This window comes from Ursus maritimus, unplaced genomic scaffold (genome assembly GCF_017311325.1).
Source record: "Ursus maritimus isolate PB19 unplaced genomic scaffold, ASM1731132v1 scaffold_14, whole genome shotgun sequence".
NCBI classification, from domain to species: Eukaryota; Metazoa; Chordata; class Mammalia; order Carnivora; family Ursidae; genus Ursus; species Ursus maritimus.
The window spans coordinates 43,734,163-43,755,990 of record NW_024423786.1 but is presented as its reverse complement, the minus strand read 5'-3'; the positions used below and the strand labels follow the sequence as shown (position 1 = coordinate 43,755,990).

The 21,828-nt window shown below is 57.4% G+C and overlaps 1 protein-coding gene and 1 long non-coding RNA gene across 3 annotated transcripts; one reads left to right on the top strand and one right to left on the bottom strand.

The window, feature by feature from the left end:
• Positions 1–588: 588 nt before the first annotated feature.
• HOMER3 (homer scaffold protein 3) lies at positions 589–8,282 on the bottom strand. Of its 2 annotated transcripts, none has more exons than XM_040628982.1 (10): positions 8,152–8,282; positions 6,085–6,166; positions 5,849–6,005; positions 5,483–5,614; positions 4,266–4,373; positions 3,347–3,468; positions 2,753–2,909; positions 2,309–2,419; positions 2,127–2,213; positions 589–1,060 (listed from the first exon to the last, which is right to left on the bottom strand). In XM_040628982.1, exons 2-10 carry the CDS (start codon positions 6,096–6,098, stop codon positions 869–871), a joined length of 1,080 nt encoding a protein of 359 aa, XP_040484916.1. In that variant the 5' UTR covers positions 6,099–6,166; positions 8,152–8,282; the 3' UTR covers positions 589–868. The 2 variants fall into 2 exon arrangements, with proteins under 2 accessions (XP_040484916.1, XP_040484917.1); XM_040628983.1 differs by lacking the exon at positions 8,152–8,282 and adding an exon at positions 7,470–7,597.
• Positions 8,283–8,543: 261 nt separating this feature from the next.
• Positions 8,544–16,904, top strand: LOC121102513. The gene is made up of 2 exons (XR_005834581.1): positions 8,544–8,712; positions 15,013–16,904. It is a non-coding gene; the product is annotated as an uncharacterized LOC121102513 (long non-coding RNA).
• Positions 16,905–21,828: the final 4,924 nt, after the last annotated feature.

Sequence of the window (21,828 nt, the reverse complement as noted above, 5' to 3'; positions counted from 1 at the left end):
GTTCGGCCGCTGGTGCTTCCCAAGTCCCCCAGAACATCATGTCACCCCCACCCCGCAGTTATCCATTCCCGTCGGGCCAGGCCAAAGGTTTGAACTACAGGGCTGGCCATTCTGGCCAGGTGACCTTGGGTTTGAGAAGCCCCCTCTGGGCCTCAAATTTCCTCATCTGGAAAATGGGCACAGCAAGGCACCACTCTCCAAACATGGCCATCGGGTTCAGTGACATGATGCCCGTGTGTAGTGAACAGTACCATGTTCTAGGAGCTTCCCCACCTGCCTATCTGGTGGAATTTGGGGTTTGTAGCCAGAGTAAAGGGAGGGGTGCTTAACCAAGGGCCACCTAAGGGCAAACTGGTCCAGACAACAGGAGTTGAGCCCAAGGGGGTGGGGACAGCTGTGCTGGGCAGAGCTGAGCTCCTGGCTGTGTGGCGGGGGGGCGCTTCCCAGGCTTCCTCTTCTCACCTGCCAGCGGCTCACTAAGCCCTACAAAGATGGGGAGCAGCTGAGGTGCATCGAAGAGGAAGCAGTTAGAGCGGTCCAGTGACGGCGGTTAGATGTCTAGGTGTCCACACAACACACACGAGCACAGCCACTCTTAGAAATGTAATCTGGGTGCCAACGCGCACCCTGGGGGTTCTAGAAATTCTACACAATGAAAAGCCCGGAAACAGCCCCTGAGCCGTGAGGGTCCAGGGCCAGCCAGGGCACTGTGGCCAGACCCTCCCCAGGCCGAGTTGGGCCCCCAGTCCCTGCCAGGGTGAACGGCCCACTGTGCCGCCCACGGCCCGGCTCGTGGCCCGGGCGGGAATCATGCGTCTAAAGCCAGCTCCTGCGGGCCCTGGCTCCCACGCAGATCCTGCAGCCAGGCTCAGGGCGTGCCCTCTGCCAGGCGGGCGAGGCCCTCTCGCAGCTCGCTCAGCTCAAACAGCCTGACGTCCAGCAGCTGTGCGGCCCGGCCCACCTCAGCCCGCGCCCGTTCCCGCTCGGCCCTCGCCTCCTCCAGGCTGCGCTCCGTCGCCCGCAGCTGGTGCTCCAGCTCGGCGTTGCGGGTCTCCAGGTCCTGCAGGGAGAGGGTAGGCAGAATGTGGGGCCCCAACAAGTCTAGGGTCACCAGCCCTGCGTGGGGCATCCAGCATCTGAGGGCCATCCTGTCAGACCCCACTCTGGGCCATGCCATGCTCCCTTCATCTCTTACTCTCCCTGCAGCTTCTGCCCAAGACACTCCCCGAGCCCTTGGCCAATTTGAAGGTCATAGAACCGATCACATCCCTCTTCTGCTCAAGACCCTTTTGTGACCCATCAGGCTGGAAACAAAATCTGCATCCCTTCCTCCCTCCTCTCCTTGTTCATTCCAACTCAGACTTGCTGGCTTCCTTGTGGTTGCTTGAACGTGTTGAGTTTCTCCCCCACCTCAGGGCCTTTGCACAGGCTGAGCACTCGGCCCAGGAGACAAGAGGGAGCATTTCCCCAACTTCTCTCCTCTGGTCCCCAGATCCTTTAACATCTTCCCCTGCTGGACTCACGGGACATTCCCCATGAACATTTCTCAGGTGAAATCTTCAGTGAAAGCCAGGCCAGTCAGACCTGGGTTCAAATGCAGACTCCTGACCCTAAGGACTTGATGGGTTGAAGCATGGGAATTCAGCAGGGACTCAAAAATTGCTTCTTGAGGGGGGCCTGGGTGGCTTAATTGGTTAAGTGTCTGCCTTCGGCTTGGGTCATGATCTCAGGGTCCTGGGATGGAACCCCATGTTGGGCTCCCTGCTCAGCGGGGAGCATGCTTCTCCCTCTCCCTCTGCCCTTCCTCCACCCCCCCATGCTCTGTGTCAAATAAAATCTTTTTAAAAATTGCTTGTTGAATCAAAGAATATGAAACATTGTACTAATAACAACTGTCATTTACAAAACACTGGCTGCAACTTGGACTCTCCATGTCCCTGGTCCTCCCAATCTTTCACAACCTTAGGTAAACCTCTTCCTGACCCCACTTACAGGTGAAGAAACTGAGGCCCGGAGAGGCACACAGCTGCCCAGGACCCAACAGCAAGGAAGGATCCCAGGTCTGTCCCGCAGCCGGGGCTGGCTGCCCCTGGGCCATCACCCCACCGCAAGGCGATGACACACACCTGCACCTTCTGCTGGGTCTCCTCGCGTTCGCTGGCGTCCACGGCCTCACGGGGTCCACCAGTCTGGCTCTTCAGTGTCTGGATCTCCTAGAGAAGAGTTCCCAGGGTCTATTCTGGGGGTCCTGGCTCTCCCGTGGGAGGTCAGGGAAGAGGAAGCCCAGGGACACACACTCAGTGCTCACCTGGTCCTTGGTTTGCACTAATGCCTCCAGCTGCTCCAGAGACTGGCCCGGCCCTTCCTTCTCACTGACTGAGGGTGGTTCCGCGGCTGCCTGGGCCTCCAGCTCAGCCACCTGTGTGGACAGGAGAGTCAGCCCCTGACACCCCAGCCTGCATTCTCCTGACCCCTGGGGACTCTGTCCCTTGCTCAGTCACACCCATGACGAGGACTCAGGCACTCACCCCCTCTGATTGGGGCTACCACCTTGCGGCAGGTAGGACTTCAGGGTTTGACAAAGGTTGGCATTCTCTCAGACCCATAATACAGAACAAGAAACTGAGGCGCAGGGAAACGACCGGCCGAGATCACACAGCCAGCCCGTGAACCCAGGACGGATAGGACATGAGGAGGCAGGGGGTCCTCAGCTGCCGGGGCCACTTGGAGTCTCTGGAAGGGGTCCCCTCACCCGCTGCCGCAGCCTCTCGGCCTCTGCGCGCTGGGCCTCCAGCTGCTGCCTCCACTGGGCGGCGGCGGCGTTGGCTTCTCGCAGGGCGCCCGCCAACTTGTTGTTGCTGTCCTGCAGCGCGAAGAACTCGGCCTCCCACTGCACCTCGCCCACCGAGCTGCAGGGACGCAAGGGTTGGCGGGGGTGAGGCCCGGCCGCACCAGGGAGGGGGCGGGGCGGGGGCGGGGCTGGCCCAGGGGCGGGGCCATAGGTGGGGACGTCCCGGGGGAGGGCAGTCTTGTCGGGGGCGGGGTCAGCCCATCGGGGCGTGTTCAGAACCGGGTGAGGGTGGGGAGAACCCCGTGGGTTTTGAATTTGGTCGGGGAGGCGTGACCGAGGCAGGGTCAGCCCCGAGAAGGCGCGGTCAAGGGAGGAGCGCGTTCGAGGGGCGAGGTCCGTTCCGGAGAGGGCAGGACCTGAGTCAGGCCCCTCGCCTTCCCGGGCCTTGAGCACACAGTCAGGTCTCGCGGCCCGTCGCGCCCCACCGGCTTCGGAGAAGCTCCTCTGGGCGCCTTCCGTCCCGCCACGCCCTTTGCCCGCCCTACCCCCCCTCACCCCTCCGACAGCATCTTCTTGAGCCGCTCGCGCTCGGCGGGGCCGGGGACATCCGCGCTCTGGCTACGGAACAGTTTCTCATCGCCGGGGCCGTTGGCGCTGACGAGGGGAGTTGGGGGCACCTAAGGGTGTGGGCAGAAGTGGGGTCACACTGGGGGTGGCTTCGGTCAAGGACCGGTTAGGTCATGGTTGAGGTCGGGGCTGATGTTACTGGGGTTGTGACTGAAGGCAGGGGTCCTTACCAGCGCTGGGATGGGAGTGCACCCCTCCTCTCCTCATCCACTCTCTATGGCTCCCCATGATCCCTGGGCCAGAGTTCCGGGAACTGTACCCCCACCTTGCCTGCCTGGGCTCTCACCAAGCCCCCAGGAGCACACCTGATGCAGGCTCGCCTACATAAACCCACTGAGATACCAAATCTGCAAAGGTGGGGGAGCAATGTGAAATCTCTATGCTAGCCCCTCATGGCAATGCCCCTTCCCTGGGGCCAAATTCAACATGATTTTAAGATTCAGACAGGAAGCCCTCTACCAGGCTGAATTCACTGCCTGGACCAGGAGCCTGCTTTTCCATCTCTGTAACTCTTTCCCAGCCCTGGGCCTGGCACACAGTAGGTGGTCAGTAAATCGTGCTGAATAAATTAACGGGGGAAAGCTCCCGGGACAGTTTTTCACTCTACCGCCTGGCCCCTACTTGGCTATTTCAACCTCCAGGTTTTTACTCTGCCATCTAAGCTGGTTTCCAAGTCTTCCGTGATCCAAGGCTAGGCGAGACCCCCAGGATGTGCTCCTGACCCTTTCCCTCCCTCTGTAGGTCTAGCTTTACACGACCTGTGAGCATTTATCCTGGGCACCCGCACAGCACCTGGACCCTCCATATCAGCTGAGTGACCGGTAGGCACGGGACAGGGAGTACTGACCTGGTGGGCAGTGAGCCCCAGGGCTGGACTCGTGAGCTCCCCCCCATCCTGAGATTTCTCCCTCGCCAGCCTCGCTGCTTCCTTTACTTCCTGGAACTTCTCAGCAAACTGGGGGGTGGGGGGGGCAGAACAATCAATCAAAGAAAACTCAGCCTCCTCTCCCAGGGCCCCACCTGGTCACCCTCACCCAGAGCCAGCCCTGTCACTTTGGAAGGGATTTTAGGGGCCACGCATATCCTCTCATCTCATGAACTGGAAGAGTGGTCAGAAGGCTTGGAAAATGTCCCAGTGAGTAGACTGAGTATCAGGGCGGGGGTGGGATGTTCATGGAAGCGTATTACACCGAGCCACCTTGAGAAAGGGCTCCCCTTTTCCTCTCAGCCAGGCTTATTCCAGCAAGGAGAGCCTCAGGTGGGTGCTGTCTTTAATGCCCGGGGCACTTGTGAGTATCTTTTTATAACGAAGAGAAAGCAGGTCTTGGGCTCAGAGCCTCTGAGAGCCACCTGTACACAGAGAACGTAAATCGCCCCGTTTTCATTCCTACTGCGCTAATGTTTACATTTACCACCGATACTGGTTTTCCAATTAGGGTAGGATACACTGTTTTTCATTTTAAAATAAATGTCTTTAGTTGGCAAATAATTTAGTTGGAAACTAATTTTTTAAAGAAAATGTTTACACACAGATGGCCACTTGATGGGGGCAAAGGGGCCGGTGCCATTCACGGCGGTGGGGGTGGGGGAGAATCATCTCAAAAAAACGGTCCAAGAGCAACTGAATACTCAGTGGGAAAAAATACTCCTGCCTTATACCACCCACAGAAATTAATTCAAGGCCTAAATTTGAAAGGAAAATGAAAGCTTCTAGAAGCAAAGAGAATCCTCATTAGGAATCAGAAAGCACTACCCATCCCGGGGAAACAATGGGATGAGACAATATTGAAGTCTGGAGACAGCAGAGGGTGGAGGGAGGCAATGATGAAGGTAGTGCTGGGGCGTGTGAGGGAACTCCCAGCCCGTCCCAGGCACCCAGAGAAGGGCAGGGTGTGTCCCAAATGGGAGTAGGTGGCCGCCAGAGCTGAGACATGGACCAGGGAACCAGGAAGGGTGGTCTAATTCCGAGGCCCATTCTGCAGCACCTGCCCAGGGGCCCCAGGGTACCCAGGAGAAGACCCAGGCCCAGCCCTGTCCCCCCGCCATGTAATCCTGCAAGCCCACCTGGGTCAGATGCTGCTCAGAAGCAAAGCCAAGGCCATAGACAGTGTTGGCGCGACTGTCTGCCCACTGCCCGAACTTCTGGGAGGTTTTGGTAAAAGTCATGTTGGGGGTGACAGTGCTGTTGATGATGGCCTGGGGGGGAGAACGAAATTCAAGGTTGGTGATACTGACAATAACACGAAATCCCCAGGGTGTCACTTTGCATTAGCTCCTGGGAGGTCCTTGGTGTGAGCCATTTCAGGAGGGAGACGGATTCTGGGCTCTTCCCAACTCCCAGCCCCCAGGCACGCAGCAAGGCCAGGACCGGACCCAGGCCTGTCTCTGAGACCCCAGGAGCCTGCCACCCTCCCTAGGCCCTGCCAGGACCTTGGCACCCCCGATGCTGATGATTCGGTAGACATTGCGGGTGGCATCATAGAAGTAGGAGACGGTGAGTGCGTGCTTGCCCGCGGGGATCCAGTTCCGCTTGGTGGCCGGGTCAATCTGGAACACGTGCGCCCGTGTGCTGAAGATGGGCTGCTCCCTGCATGGGGACAGCGTTCTCAGTGGGGCCGGGCATCCCACAGGGAACTCAGGGCCAAGCTGAGGAGACAGGGGCTCACCTGGCTGTGGACATTGGTCAGGCTGGGCTGGGTGGGCTCCAAGAGGCAGCCAGAGGGACGGCAGGAGCTGCGGGTTCAGCCTCTGGGGGGGAGAGGGGGCTTGTGAGTGTCCCCCCAGGACAGGCTTAAAGAAACCAAGCAAGTCCAACCTCAGGACCCACTGCCGAGGTACACCATTCATAGAACGTCAGTCAAAAAGGTGAGGGAATCAGATCACTCAAAGCAAAAAGACCCTGTCCCTGTCCATCTGGAGGAAGCTCCCCACACCCCAAGCAGAAGATGGCTCTCTGACAGGAGCCAGGTGGCCCCTGATATCCCAGCATAAACTTCCCAGCATGCTGGTTACTGAACCCCCAGTGAAAGCTGCTCAATCTTGGGGCTAGGTAGAGAAGGCCGAGGTGAACTCCTGCTTGGTATTTTCTGCGACATTCCCTCATCACTCCCCAAACCAGGATCTCCATCAAAATGTGGGGCAGCACCAGGCGCCTACTGGGAGACCAGTCCCCCCCAGAACCCACAGGGGGACCCCTCAGCTTCCAGTCTAGGGCAGAGGCACACCTTGGAGTCACAAGTCCAAATCCCCAGGGAGCTCCCAGCCTAGTTAGAAAGATAAGATGTAGGGGCGCCTGGGTGGCACAGCGGTTAAGCATCTGCCTTCGGCTCAGGACGTGATCCCGGCATTATGGGATCGAGCCCCACATCAGGCTCCTCCACTATGAGCCTGCTTCTTCCTCTCCCACTCCCCCTGCTTGTGTTCCCTCTCTCGCTGGCTGTCTCTATCTCTGTCAAATAAATAAATAAAATCTTTAAAAAAAAAAAAGAAAGAAAGAAAGAAAGAAAGATAAGATGTAGCCAAACAACTTTACCCTGGTACCCACTACTGATCGCCCATGACCCCTCAACCCCAATACCATGCAGGGCTGTGTGGAATCAAGGACTGGGAGAGGGGGCTCCCCAGCCACTCTTGGTGCCTCTATCCACAACCCCACAGAAACCAGGAATGGCTGCCCTGGAGAATTCCTCACCCTCATCTCTGTGCCCCCAAAACCTGCATCAGGGGATCTGTAGGGGACCAGCAGGGACCTGGGGAAGGGAGGTGGCAAAGTGGGATAAAGGGAGGCCCCCTGCGGAGCGGCCTCCTAGGTCAGAGGAGGGATGCCCCCCCACCCTGTCCTGGGCAGCTGCTGCCCCGGTCACAGGGTCTGAAACCGGAGCCCCTGTGTGGGGGAGGGGCGGCAGCTCTGGCCTGGGATGGGAGCAGGTCCTGGGGCGAAGCAGGGTTCCAGGGTGCAGGGGTCTCAGAAACTCAGGCCCTTCCGGCCCTGACGGCCCTGACTGTCCTGACGGTCCTGCCGCGACTTGCAGCTTTGGGGAAAGTTACTCACCAACTAGTCATGTGCCTTGGACGCCGCTGGCCCGCGGGGCTCGCGAAGGAGGCCCCGACCCCGCCCGGTGCCCAGGATCCCCAGTTGCGTGTGGGGGCGAAGCCCCACCCCATGCGCCCCAGTCCGGGGGGCCTGATATTCAGTAAGGAAGGAGTTCCCATCCGCGTCAGAAGCGGGGCGCCCAATACGCGCCCCGACTTCGGGAAGTGCCACCCTCGACCCGGGAACTTCCGAGATCCACGCGACGCCCCCCAACTCCGGGTCCAGAACTTCGGGGACACATTCTCCGCCTCCTCCAACCGCAGGTCCCGAACTTCGGGGATCCCTCGCGCCACCTCCGACTCCTAAATTTCGGGGTCTCCCTGCCACCTTTCCAGCCCCGGGTCCGGAATTTCGGGATCCCCTCGTGCCGCTTCCCTACCCCAGGCCCGGAACGTCGGGGACACCGCAGCCTCTTCCAACGCCCGGTCCGGAACTTTGGGAACCCCTCGCACTGTGCCCTCTCCGACCCCGACTCCGGAACTTCGGGGCCCCTGCACCCTCTCAAGCCCCGGAATTTCGGGGCTCCCCGAGCCGCCCCCAGCCTCCCTGTCCGGAACTTCGAGGACCCCCTGCCCTCCCCCTGGCCCTAGAACTCCGGGTTCCCCGCGTCACCGGCGCAGGCTCGGACAGTAGGGCTCACCCTGCGGGCTCCGCGCCCCGCGAGTGTCCGGGCGCGAGTCGGGTGCTGCCCCGCGGCGCCGACTCCCCGCAGCCGGGCGCCCCGTTCGCTTGCTGGCTCCGGGGCCCGCGCCCTCCGCGCCGCCCTCCGCACCGCCCGCGCCTTTGTCTGCGCCTCCGCCGCCGCCCGCGCAGCCTCCGGTCCCATCGCGGCCGGTCCCGACGCGGCCGCCGCCCGCCCCGCCTCCCCGGGCCGCCGAGGCCGCCCCGCAGCGCCCCCTGCCGGCCCTCCGCGGCGGGGGGGAGGGGGAGAGGGAGGGGCGGAAGCCGGGAGGAAGGCGGGACAGGACCGGCGGGGAGGGGGTTAAGGGCGGGGAAGAGGGACTGGGGGTGGAGATGGGGACAGAGACCCAGACCCAGAGGCAGAGATATGGGGGAGAGACACTGGAGACAGACAGTAGAGAACGTGGCTTCATCGTCCCGTCAGGGGTGGCCCTGACCCTCCCGGCCTCTGCTGCCCTGGCTCTCACTGCCTGAGATCATGACCTTCTGCTTTCGATGGGAGTTCCTTTCCACCTGACAGGTACTTGGGGCAGGGGCACCCCTACCGTACAGAGGTGGGTGCCTGCTCACAGTAGGAGCTCCGTGGGCGTTACCAGGAAATGAAAGAGACACAGGCTGGGAGAGAGCTGGAAGAGGCTGATGAGAGAGGCAAACAGTAGGCATTTAATGAGGCTTGATCAGGGGTGCCCTGCTCAGAATGCTTCCTGCCTGACTTCCCACCCAGCTCTGATCCCTGGTGGGGAGGGGCTTCTATCCACCTTGTCGCACAGGAGAGGAAGGTAACGATGCCAACCATGGTCGAATTACCAGTATTGCTATTGTACAGGGCCCCGAGAACCTAGGGCAGACAGAATGTTGGGGCCCGGTTCCCACCAAATGAGTGAATCCCCTGGAGGTCCTCAGGCCTGGGTTTGCCATCTCTGGTCAGGGGGAGCCCTTCATACACTTGCCAAGAGAGGGTCCTTCTGGAGATGAGCCAGGATGAGCCTCCCCAGGCCCGAGTCTACGTGTGGGACCCACTACTTGTCCATCCCGTGGCTGCCCTTTCTCTGGACTCTTCCAAAGTCACGCAGTGCCATCGGGCTCGTGGAGAGGTGCTGCGGCTCCCCCGAACCAAGGCCTGCGGGTCCCTAAAGCTCCGAACCTCATGTTGGAACTTTCTGACCACCTCAGAGATTTTTTTTCGTCTCCTCTGTCCCGTCTCCTTTCCCTGTTCTTTTATTTCTGTTTCCCCCTGACAAGAATCCTACATCTGGGCTGGCAGGTATCTTCAAATTACCTTTAGGTGAATTCCAGGTCACGCCGTTTCTGGAGACTTATTCCCACGCCAAGATGGAGTTACCTTTGCCCAAGCTCTTCCCTTCACCTGGAAAGCCCTTTCTGCTGGCATATATTCTGGCTTGTCCTTTCAGGCTCAGTTCCACTGGCCTCTGTCCTCTTGGAAGCTTCTTTGACTATCCGGGGCTTGGAAGGAACCTTGCTGTGTTCTGCACCGGGCCCCCACCACGTTCTCTGGGATCCCTGATCTGTATTAGCTGTGTATTACTGCCATCACAGCCAGGTGTGGGCACTCTCTGGAGGGCTAGCCCGTCCTGGAGCCCCAGCCTCACCCAGTGTGAGAGGAACTGCTCACCCCTGCTGGGGAAACTGAGCCTGAGCCTCAGTTTCCCCAGCAGCTTCCAACTTCACAAGGCATCTGCACAAGCAAAGCATTTGGCTTGGCTTTCAGGCCTGAAGCCACAAAACACTTTGAACATTGTGGGGAACAAAGAAAATACCGTCTGTTCTGTGCGAAGAGTGACTTTTCCTTATTACCAAAAAATAATGAAAAAAAAAAAAAAGTAACTGGGAAAGGTGCCGACAGGGCCGAGGCTTCTGGAAGCCACTCAGGGTGTGCTGAGTGCTGGCCGGCTTCAGAGCTAGGGCCAGGTGGCCATTCTGTGGGGGCGGCCAGGAGAGGGGCCCAGGCAGACTTTACTCCTTGTGTGGGCAGAAGACAATGACATGAGGAAGAATGGGGAGTTGAATCCCTTCCCTGGGCCCCCCTCAGGCCTCCAGGAGGAGATGGGATGGGGCTCACCTTGAGCATCCTTGACCTGAAGTTGTTTACTCAAGTGCAAATTGAGGGAGTGGCTTTGTCAGTGTGGACCTCACTTTTTTCACTTGGAGAATGGGCTGACACTTGCGGGGCTGGGGGTGAGGGAGGAGCCAGGAGAATCCAGGTAACACGAGCAGCTCCTCACCCTCCCCTGGGTAGAGACAGGAAGGGGCTGCCCCACGCTGCCACCTCCACCCTGGCCTGAGCCCTGAGCCTGGGGATGTCCTTACGGGGAGGGGGGGAGAGGCCACCACCCCAGGGTGGCTGATAAGAAGCGATAGCTTTCCCTTGGGCCTGAGAGAGGATGTAAGAAAACGAACTTCTGTCACAGAAGGGACCAAACAGAGACTTAACAGTTTATTTGGCTCTAGGGAAGCTGCATTTGCAGAGTGGCTTTCATAGGTTGGACTCTGGCCTCTGCCTAGTTAAAGCTGGCCCACCTGTGGACTGAAGCTAAATTGTCTCTCTTCCCTGGAGGGTTCCTATTATGCTAGATCAGGGGGAGTTGGTCACCCTTTCCCAAAGCCACATGCCCAACCTCGTGGTGTGGATGACAGTGGCCACTGAGATCTGTTTACGACATGATATGGTTACTGTCTACCTCTTCCATGGGTCTGCACCTAGAGCAAGCCTGACCTGCACCTGGTACTCTTTAAATGCTTCAAGAAGGAGAGGATCTCCAAGCCTCAGTCTTGGTCCTTGGTGGTCTCCAGAGTCATGTGACCAGGGAGTGAATCCCAGCCCTGCCTCTTATTAGCAGGGTGACTTTAAAGAAGCCATTTTCCCTCTCTGTGCCTTAATTACCCCATCTATAAAATGGTCATAAAAATGGTGCCCATTTCTGAAGTTTCCTTTAAGGATCCGACAAGTCCTTGTGTGAAAAGGGCATGACCCTGAGACCTTAATAAATGCTGGTTGTCGTAAACATTATGTTTATTCTTGGCTGTGTGGGCATATGGTTTTGATCCTGAGCCAAGTTCTCAAGATTTTCTTTCAGGGGTTGAAGGATCCCAACTAGGCATGAACTTCCAAGGACAGAAATAGATCCAACTTGGCATGATAACCTCTAAATCTTTAGCTAGGGGACCCTCATATGCTCCTCTAGTCACACTCCTCCTCTTTCTCCATGTCCCCACCCCCACCCCCAGCCATAGCTAGTTGGGCCAGTCAGCCTCCTGAGAAGCTCCTATTCATCCCTCAAAGTCCCACCTTCAATGCCCTCTTCTCTGAGAAGCCCTCCTATGTCTCCCTCTAGACCCTCCCCAACACCCTCCCTCCTTCTGACCCAACCCTAATCCTAGGGCCTAGCGGTGTCTGCGTCTAGTTCTCACTCCCCCAGCCTGAAGGCACCTCAAGGGCTGGGCCGAGTCTTCTTTGGGCTTGGCATCTCCCAGCATGGAGTGGCTGCACGGGGGTCATGCCATAGGAGAATTGGATGACTCAATATTGGTGCTTTTTCATCACTTGAAAGAGACCCCACCTGAAATTCAGATCCAACTCACCTTCTGCACAAGGCCAAGGTTAATTCATTGAACAAGCAGCCCCCAGGAAGGCGTGCAGGGGCTGCGGGGGATCTGACACCGGGTGATGGACTTGAGCTCCCAGGAGCAGGGATGGGCGGGGGTGGGGGTAAGCAGCACTTGAGCCCCCTCCAAACTCCAACCCTGGATCTGTGGTTCGGTTCCCACAGACCTAATTACCCTCATTTGCCACGTGCACTAATTACCTCTGCGTTGCCAGGTGGCTGGGCGGGGCTGCCCCACTTTCGGGAGGTAGGTCGGGGCCCGATTATTTTTGGCTGTGTCGTCCTTGAAGGCTCCGCCATCCTTCTGCGTGAAGGGCAGAAAGTGGGGCGGAAAATCTGTGGCCACATCAGGAGGGACAGTGGGAGACTTAGGGGTCAGGTTGGCCCAGGAGCTTCCTGAGCTGGAGGTGGGGGGTTTGGGCCCCAGGCCTCAGGGTCTTCGGCACCCAGCTGGAGGCAGCAAGACCTGGAGGGAGTGAGAATCATCCAGCTCTAAGGTGCGCTGGTCTGGAGGCCTATTTTTAAATGGGGCACCACTGGTAGGAGATGGCTTGGGTGCACAGTCGGAAGGGCCTGGGTGCACAGGCTGCCTCCCACCAATTTGATGAAGGTTACTGAACATGTGAGCTCCTCTCTTTGCCCCTTTCTTGAGGGGTCAGATGGGAATAACAATTCAGGAAGAGTACTCTGGGCAGAGGGCACACATGTGCAAAGGCCCTGAGGTGGGGATGGGCTGAGTGTGTCGGAGGAAGAGTGGGGGCCCAGGGTAGCCAGAGAGGAGTCAATGGGAAGAGAGTAGGGGTCACCGAGGGCTAAGAAGGTCAGAGGAGCCAGGTGAGATCTCATAAGTGGTGGAGCAATGTGTGAGTTTTGTCGCAAGGGTATTGGGGAGCCATGGGAGAGTTTGGAGGCAGAGAGGGAGGGGCATGATCAGAATTACATTGCAAGTTCCAGGGCAGAGTTTCAGCTCTTGAGAGAGAATCAGGTATCTGTACATGTACAGAATGGGGGCAGACCTTCCCTTTCTTCGAGCCTCTGTTTTCCCATCTGAGACAGAGGCCTGAGGCCCAGACAGCCCCAGGACACACTGGACCCTCAGCCAGGGAAGCTCCCTTCCCCCCAAGCTCCCAAATCCCTACATGGCCTCCTGTCTGCCTGCCCTCTCCTCCTACTCTCCTTCTGTGGGCTTGAAGAAGCAGCTGTGGGAACAGAGAGCGGGAAGCCGTGGGGAAAGCCACATGGAGGGGCTCCGGGGGCCGTGTTCCCGCTTGGTGACAGCCCACACGGGGCCGCTGGGTGCCGAATGTTCTTGCAGGAACCGGGTGACTCAGATGCTTCAGCCTCCTCCCTCGGTCTGCTAGGGGAGGCCAATCCCGGTCCCTAGGCACAGGCGAGAATCAGCATGTGCCCCTCTACGTAGCCCCCAAACCAGCTCCAGCCTCCACGGCAGGGATCCCCTTAACTGGATGCTTTGCTCACTTTCCTGCTCTGGTAGCGTCTGTGGCTCTTCTGGAGGCTTCAGAGGGAGAAGCTGGCTCCTCATTGCTATTGTCCTCACAGCTGAACCCCATCTCTGAACCTTTGCCCTTAGCCCCACCACTGAGCCTTTGCACTCAGCCCCACCTATGGCCTGACATGCCAGCTCTGACACCTTCCCCTCCAGGAAGCCTTCCCAGACTCCCTCCACTGCCCCAACCCTGACCCCACAGGACTGGGTGTGTCTGTATCCGGCTCTGTCCCCACAGCAGAGGGAGGGTTGGGGGAGCTGCTCCTTGGTGTCCCAGCTCAGGGCAAGGCCTCTCAGGGGCCCTATTGTTGCCCAGTGGGGGGAGGAGGAATCTCCTTGGCCCTATCGTTAATTCCTTTCTTTTTAAGAGGGGTGGGGGGAGAGGGGCAGAAGGAGAGGGAGAATCTCCGTCAGGTTGCACACCCAGTGCAGTGCCTGCCACGGGGCCCCATCTCACGACACTGAGATCATGCCCCGAGCCAAAATCAAGTCGGACACAGCCGACTGAGCCACCCAGGTGCCCAACTCCATTTTTATAGAAAAGGAAAGCGAGGCTCCAGAGGCTCAAGCCATTTTCCCAAATTAAAAGCTGGCTAAGTGGGAAAGCTTGGCCTCAAACCCAGGTCTCAGAGACCAGACCCTGTTCTCTGCAGCTTTGGGGGCTTATTCACCCACGGGAGGGGGGAGGGAGCATTCACTGGCCTGCAGGCAGACTTGGTACAATCCGGGCTCAGGCTCCAGGGGCCTGACAGCCTGTCTCCATGGACGCAGTGGGGGCCTCCCTGGGAGTTTCGTTCTCTGTAAGATGGGGGTTCATCTGTTAACTCGTGTTTATTGAGCACCTCCTATGTGTCAGCCCCGCGGGAGGTCTGACCCCAGGGCGCATCAGCTATCTGGTGTTTAAGACAAATAGAAAACTAGGTAGGGTGACTTCTTCTTTTTTTTTTTTTTAGGTTTGGATATTTCTTTTTTTTTTTTTTTAAAGATTTTATTTATTTATTTGACAGAGAGAGAGACAACCAGCAAGAGAGGGAACACAAGCAGGGGGAGTGGGAGAGGAAGAAGCAGGCTCCTAGCGGAGGAGCCTGATGTGGGGCTCGATCCCATAATGCCAGGGTCACGCCCTGAGCCGAAGGTAGACGCTTAACCGCTGTGCCACCCAGGCGCCCCTAGGTAGGATGACTTCTGACAGCAATTTGCAGAGGAAAGAAAATGAGGCAGAGCAATAAGCAAAGATGGGTGGTCAGTAAAGGCTACTCTGATGCGGTAGTGATTCAGGGGAACAGCATGTGCAAAGGCCCTGGGGTGGGGATACATTCAGCTCCTTGGAGTAGCAGCCTCAAGGAAGTGGGTGTGGCTGGAAAGGGTGAATCGGGGGGAAGGACGAGGGGCAGGCAGACCCATAGGCTGGGTCACCTGGGACCTCGTGGGCCCCAGCAAAGAGTATGGGCTTTATGCTCCAAGCACTGGAGAGCCACGGGAGGCTTTGACAGATGGACGGATTTTAATACTTTCCTCCTCCACTGTCACGATGCAGAAGGTATCCTGGGGCTGCGCTTGACAAACAAATGACATTGTTCTTAGTACGATCACTATTTCTTTGGGGATGTCCACAGGCTCTGAGTTTATATCCCTCCCAGGGCCTCAGGGAGGAAGTCCATTTCAATAACCATCTTTCCGCCTTGTCCAGCCTTCTTTTCTCTCCCACACATTAGCCCTGATGCTGGCCCTGGACTTATCGCTGAGATCCCAGGCCTCCGACTGGACGGAAACACCTGCTTCCCTGAGCGGCCCCGAAGGAGGTCACAGAGGAGCCTGCTGCCCCCAGGCTGGGGGAGGGAGACCACTGAGGGGAAGAGGAAAGATCACACACCAGACAACAACTGCATACACAGGAGAGACACTATGTCCGGACTGCAATCGGGGGCCTTCTACAAGGGCCTGGGGCCCCTGGGAGCACCTGACCCCATGCGAGGCTCCAGGTGAAGTGGGGGAGGGGCAGGAAGGCAAACACACACCTGCAGACCTGGGAGAATGGCCACTCCAAGGGATGGCCCCAGCCGAATGGCCCGTCTCCTGGGGGCGCCTCTGAGCCCAGCTGGGAAACTGCAGTGGGACCCGCATCCAAGACAGGGTGCAGCTGGCCACAGGGACCTGCCGGTGACACCCTCTAGCGCCCTCCACCAACCGGCAGTCATAGCGCCCGGCCTGGGTCTCCGTGGTGTTGGGCAACATCAGGCTGGTTCAAGAGCAGGTGTCCAGGAGTCACGGGAGTGAAGGGGCTGACCCTTCAAGAGCCCCCTGGGGGGGCCAGGTGGGAGAAGGGGCTGCAGGGCAGGTGGCACTGTGGCCCGCCACCGCTGTGACATTCTACATTGGGGTCTCTGGGAGGTAGGTGGTAGTCGGGTGCTTACAGAGTGTAGAGGCCCAAGGCCAAGCGCCTCCTCTCCACTCCCATACCTCTTTGTCCACCTGCCCAACCACACACCCATCTATGCACCCATTCACCACCACCCTCCCACCCATTCACCCTTCCACCCATCCCCCCATCTGCCCACCCTCCCACAAATGCAGGCATCATCCAGGATTCAACCCCAGCTTCCCCATCCATGCATCGGTGCGACTATTCTCAGTCTAGCACTCATTCTCCAAGCCCCAGCTCTGTGTCTCCTCCTCCAGGCAGCCCTCCGGACTCTTCAGACAGAGCACCTGCCTCATGCCTGATCCAATGCAGCTGAGAGTGAATGTGTCTGACTTGGCCTCCCCAGACTGGGGGCTCTTTGAGGGCCTGGGGCTGAAGCTCCTTGAGGGCCCAGCAACCGCAGTGGGGGGTGGGTACTGAGGAGAAGACCGGTGATCTCTGTCCACAGCTTGTTGAAGAATCAACCAGGCCTCTTCATGGGGCATAATCTCCCCCATCAGTAGAAAAGCCACTGTCATAGGAGCCCAATAAAAAGGCCACAGGAAAGGAAGGAATTTGGGCTTGACCTGCGTCCGCTCTAAGGAACAGTACAGAGAGCTTCCCCTGACCCTTATATGCTGTGTGACGTTGGGTAGGTTACCTTATCTCTCTGAGCCTCAGTTCCTCCCTCTGAAAATCGCTCCGTCTCATCTTAATTGCACATTTTCCAGGAGCCCAGACCTGCCCCAGGCCCCACTCTTGGTGAGAAGCCGGGAGGAGCCAGGCTGGAGGAAAGGAGGGGGACTGGGAAGGCAGAGAGGGCCATGGCAGGGGCAGGGAGGGCAGGGGACAGACACATGTATGTCTTCTAATAGAAGCATCTTCACGTGTTTTCTTTTCTGTTTGCCAAAGTAATATGCGCTCAGCGTAACAACAGTTTCAGAGACACAAACGTAATGTAAATAACCGAAATAGCTCCCTTGTCATAGCATTTCCTCTCCTGAATGAATCTTTATGATGCACTTAATGACGTGCCTGGTGCTCACTGGCAAGTGTGCAAACCACTGGCAAAAGGAACTCAACTGAGATGCGGTCCCTGGCCTCAGCGCGGGCTGGCCCACACCGGGTACTCCATAAATATCTGTTGAGTGCGTGAGATTTTTACAATAAAATCAACACCCACAAATCATCGTTAAGAACATGATGGCTTGGGGCGCCTGGGTGGCACAGCGGTTAAGCGTCTGCCTTCGGCTCAGGGCGTGATCCCGGCGTTCCGGGATCGAGTCCCACATCAGGCTCCTCCGCTGGGAGCCTGCTTCTTCCTCTTCCATTCCCCTGCGGTGTTCCCTCTCTCGCTGGCTGTCTCTCTGTCACATAAATAAATAAAAATCTAAAAAAAAAAAAAAAAAGAACATGATGGCTAATTTCATTCTAGTTTTTTTTCTTTTTTTTTCCCCAGCCGCAGCAGAATCTACTGTACACATGGTTTGTTTGTTTGTTTGTTTCAGATTTTTAATATTTATTTGTCAGACAGAGAGAGAGAAAGAGCACAAGCAGGGGGAGCGGCAGGCAGAGGGAGAAGTGAGCTCCCCGCTGAGCCAGAATCCTGATGCGGGACTTGATCCCAGGACCCTGGGATCATGACCCGAGCCAAAGGCAGATGCTTAACCGACTGAGCCACCCGGGCGTCCCGTGTACACATGATTGGCCAGTCAAGGACCATGTTCCACACTGATGGACACAAATCTACCCTCTTGCATTGACAGCCTTCATTGGGGTCCATCTGGGGCTCTCCTATGATTTATTAAATGGCTCCCCTATGGTTGGGTATCTAGGTTGCTTCCTGCAGGGATGCCTTATGGGGATTAAAAGTGGAATCAGGGGTGTCTGGGTGGCATAGTTGGTTAAGCGTCCGACTCTTGGTTTTGGCTCAGGTCATGATCTCGGGGTCATGAGATCGAGCCCTGAGTAGGGCTCTGCTCTCCGTGGAGAGTCTGCTTCAGACTCTCTCCCTCCCCCTCTTCCCTCCCCCCCAACTCACTGGGGTGTGTGCGCTCTCTCTCTCTCAAATAAATAAATAAAATCTTTTTAGAAAAGTGAAATCATATTTTCAAGGCTTTTGGTGGATACTCAGGGCCACACTGCCTTCCATCCCACGCACCCCACGTCTCTATCTGTTCCCAGCAGTAGTGGGTGCCTGTGTCCATTTCCTTGAACATCTGACACTTGCTAAGAAATATTAGAGATGTTTGCTTTGCAAGATGTGATGTGGATTAAAATCACAGACCCCCAAGGAGGGAATGGGGAGGGACTGCCCTTTTGGGGGAATAAAAATGTTCTGGAACGAGATAGAGGTGGTGATTGCATGACACTGCGCATGCACTCGATGCCCCAGAATTGCGCACTCACAAGTGGTCCGTTTTCTTTTATGTGAATTTCACCTCAAAAAAGAAAAAAATCAGAGACCCTAACCTGGCATCTCTGGCTTCCAGAAAGTCCCCAAAACTCTGCTCAGATGCCACCTCCTCCAGAAGCTTCCCCTTATTACCACACCCAGCGCCCCCCCCCATATATTTTCTAGCACTTTCCATGTGTCCTTTTACTGCCTCCATAACTCCCATCACTCCCTGGCATTGTTTCATTCATGTATTTATTCACTCATTCCCTAGCCTTGCTGGGCACACAGTAGGTCCTCAGTAAAGAGTTGTTGATGACATGAATGTTTATGAAACAACAGTCGCAATCCAATGATTGCTGTCTTGTCCAGCAGAAGGGCCAGGCACAATGGACCGCAGAGAGCGGGATCAGGGCCAGGCAAGAAAAAGCAAAATCCACCCCAGCAAAGGCATCCTGGCAAGGTGAAGTGTGGGGCTCTCGGGGTGGAGGCCGAGCACACGGGTCCTGGCCTCTCTGCTTGTGTGCGTTTCCCTCGACGTCTAGCTTTATGAACAGCCGGAGGGCGAATGAATGGTGTGCGCCTTTAATCACACAGAGTGTGGGAGGTGGACAGAAACGCTTCCAAAGAGGGACTCCCCAAGGTAAGGGAAAGAAGGCATCCCGGAAGGTGGCAAACTGGGGGCTCTGGCCCTAGGGAGGGACCACTGGGCCTTGAGTGGCTGGGCAGGAGGGCTTGGCCAGGGCTTTGGGCCGGAGGGAGAAGGGTGGCCCTTTCCTGCGGCTTGAGTTGGCACCTGTAATTGTCTCCAAACATAAAACACGAGCCCTGGGGCCCCCTTGGTGGCCTTTCCTTGGTTCCTGGTCAGCATTAACACTCTCTGGACAGAGTTTAAAAACAAAAACAAAAACCCAACCTAAGACCCTTGGGGGGACTTGGAGGGAGATAGCAGAGGGGTCTCCCAGCTGTGTGTCTACCTACCAGCCAGGAACAGCCAGACACGCTTCCCTGATGGACACCCTGAACTAATCGCCCCCAAACAGGGAGCAGACAGGCTGAGGGCTGTAGTCCTGTCCCCATCCTACCCTCGCAAGCTGGGGGACTATGTGTTTTCGGCCTCGGGTGGCTTGTGTGAAAAATGCGAATGAGCACGCTCTTCCAATGGCCTTGCGAGGAATCATCACAGATAAACAGGACTTAGCGCTGGATAGCTTGCATGCAGTAGGCGCTCAATAAATGCTGGAAACTGTTATGGTTCTTATGGGTGTCCAAGCCCCCTGTGATCCAGCTCAGCCTTCTCTCCCACTGTTCCTACAGTGCAGTGACACCAGGTCAAGCGCAGACCTCAACATCCCCTCCCGCCCCTTCCCTTCTGCTGGAGTGCCCTTTCTCCTTCCCCTCTTGCAAAAGTGCTAAGCCTTTGAGGCCACTTGGTGCCTGCTCCTGAAACAGACAGGAGGTTCCCTGCTTTGAGGCTACTTGACACATCAATTATTGTTTCAGTCATGGGTTTCTAGAAGAGTGGTTCCCTCCTGTGAAACGGGAGTGGAAGATGCCCTCAGTCCTTGCCTCTGTGGGCTGGCCAGGGCTCGGGGATGGGGCTGCGTGTCCCGGGCAGGCCAGGGCGCTGGGCCGGAAGTGGGGGGGATGCAGCAGGTGAGGGGCAGGGTGCAGGAGCAGTAGGGAGGGGTCTCAGGCCATTAGCGGAAGCGGCACTACTCAGCTCTGCGAGGCTACAAGTAGGAGACGTTTTGCTAGGGGGGCCAAGGGGCTGCTTCACCTTTGGGTGAAGTGGACAAGGAGTAAGTCCAGGGATCTGCAGGCTCTTCTCTGGTTTCCTCCCCGGCCTCCTGGCCTCCAGTGGGCCCTGCACACCAGGGCAGGGCCTCCAGGCCGGCAGGGCTGCAACCAGGCCCTCCTTCTGGCACCTGACGGTCCTGGGGAGCCATGAAGGTGTGTGAGCAGGGGAGGTGGGCCAGGCGTGACCCTCTGGGGTGAGCCAGACCCAGGGTCTAGGGAGGAGTCCAGGTGGGATCTGGGTAGAAGCCATGGGAACAGCAAATGGGATGAGCCGAAAAGTTGAGGACCAGGGACCTGAGTGAATGTGGGTTTGGGAGTGAGAGGCATCAGGGGCGCCCCCTGGTTTTAGGCTCGGGAGTAAGTGAGGAGGATGGTCTGAGACCAGGGATACTTTGGGGATGTGTGGCACCGCGACAGGGACATTTAGGGACTCCAGGTCTGAGATGCTGCGTCCTTTCCCAGCCTGCAGTCCTGTGGCTCACATGGGACACATAGTCAATAACTGTTTGTTGGAGAGAATGGAGAAGGGAGGTCCTGGCCTGGGTGGGGAGAGTGAGAGGATGGGAGAGGTTTATTCAGCATTCACTGAGTCCTACTGTGTGCCAACCCTGTCCTCATGGAGCAATGACCCAGTGCAGAAGATACAGTCAGAGAAATGAATGTCTCAGTATGAACAGAGCTATTTGGAAAGAAAAGAATTTGTTCTATGAGAGATTATATCAGGGAGCCAGACCTGGGCTGGGGGAGTTGGAAAAGGCTTCCGGGGCATGGCTAGAGCTAAAGGAGGGAGGAACTCAGTGAAAGGGGCAGATACAGGAGAAGGTGTTCCTGTGGAGGGTATTGCACATGCAAAGGCCCCGCGGTGGGAATGATGGGAATGATGTATGTAGCAGTGCAAACAGAGGGAGGCGAAGAGTAGCCTGAGCTCACTTGGTGGGGGCACTGGGAGGGGCCAGATGGGGCAAGGTCTCGAAGGGGAGTTTGAGTTCTATTCCCACCGGGCTGGAGGATCACAGGAGGATTTGGAGAAGCCCCTTCAGCAGAATTAGGGAGTCACGAGAGGGTTGGAGACAGGACTGGGGGCTTCTGGGACGAGACTGAGATAGCACAGGTAAAAGTAGGTGGACTCAGGATGTCTTCGGGACTGAAGGGATAAGTTGTACTGACAGAGAGAGACTCTTGATGGGTCTGGCTGACGACCAAGGAGGTGGTGGTCTTCCCTTCTGGAAAGTCGGCTCCATGGAACCCACGACGGGGGAATCCCGGGGCCTCTTCCCTGCTGACGTCACAGCGGTCGCCCCGGGTTTTCTGCAGGTACCCACTGTCTGGGCCAGGACACGGGTGGGCTCACTAGGCTCACAGGCTTTGCCTGTCCCACACAGACCCTGGGGGCACCTGGGGTCTGCCCTGTCCTGGCTGTGTGACGGGGGCAGGTGCACACCCTCGCTGGGCCTCAGTTACTTTAGCTATGTGAGAAGGCATTGATGCCAGGCTCAAGGGGTGGGTAAGGATTCACTGAGGTGAGGTGTGAGGAGCAACCGCTGGCGGGGTTTCCTCTGTCCCCCCAGGACCTGCCCGGTTCCTGCTGCCATTGCTCTGGCCTCAGCCCACTTTGCCCTCCCGTGGGGCTGGCCGAAAGTGCCTAGTCGTCCCTGGGGTGGGACCATTCTAGCATGTCCCCGAGGTCCTCAGTGGGACTGAGCCCCTGTTGCCCAGTGTCACCTGTAGGGCTCCCTCCCTGTCTTATGTCCCCACCCTGCACCAGGGCTTCCTGACATCACTTCTGGGGGTCCCAACTAAGACAACAGTGGCCAAACTGAATGCCACATGCACTGGATTTGCTCGTTTTCTCTACAGGCCTTTAAAGAGGACCCGCTCCCCAGCCCCTACACACACACACCCACCCCCGG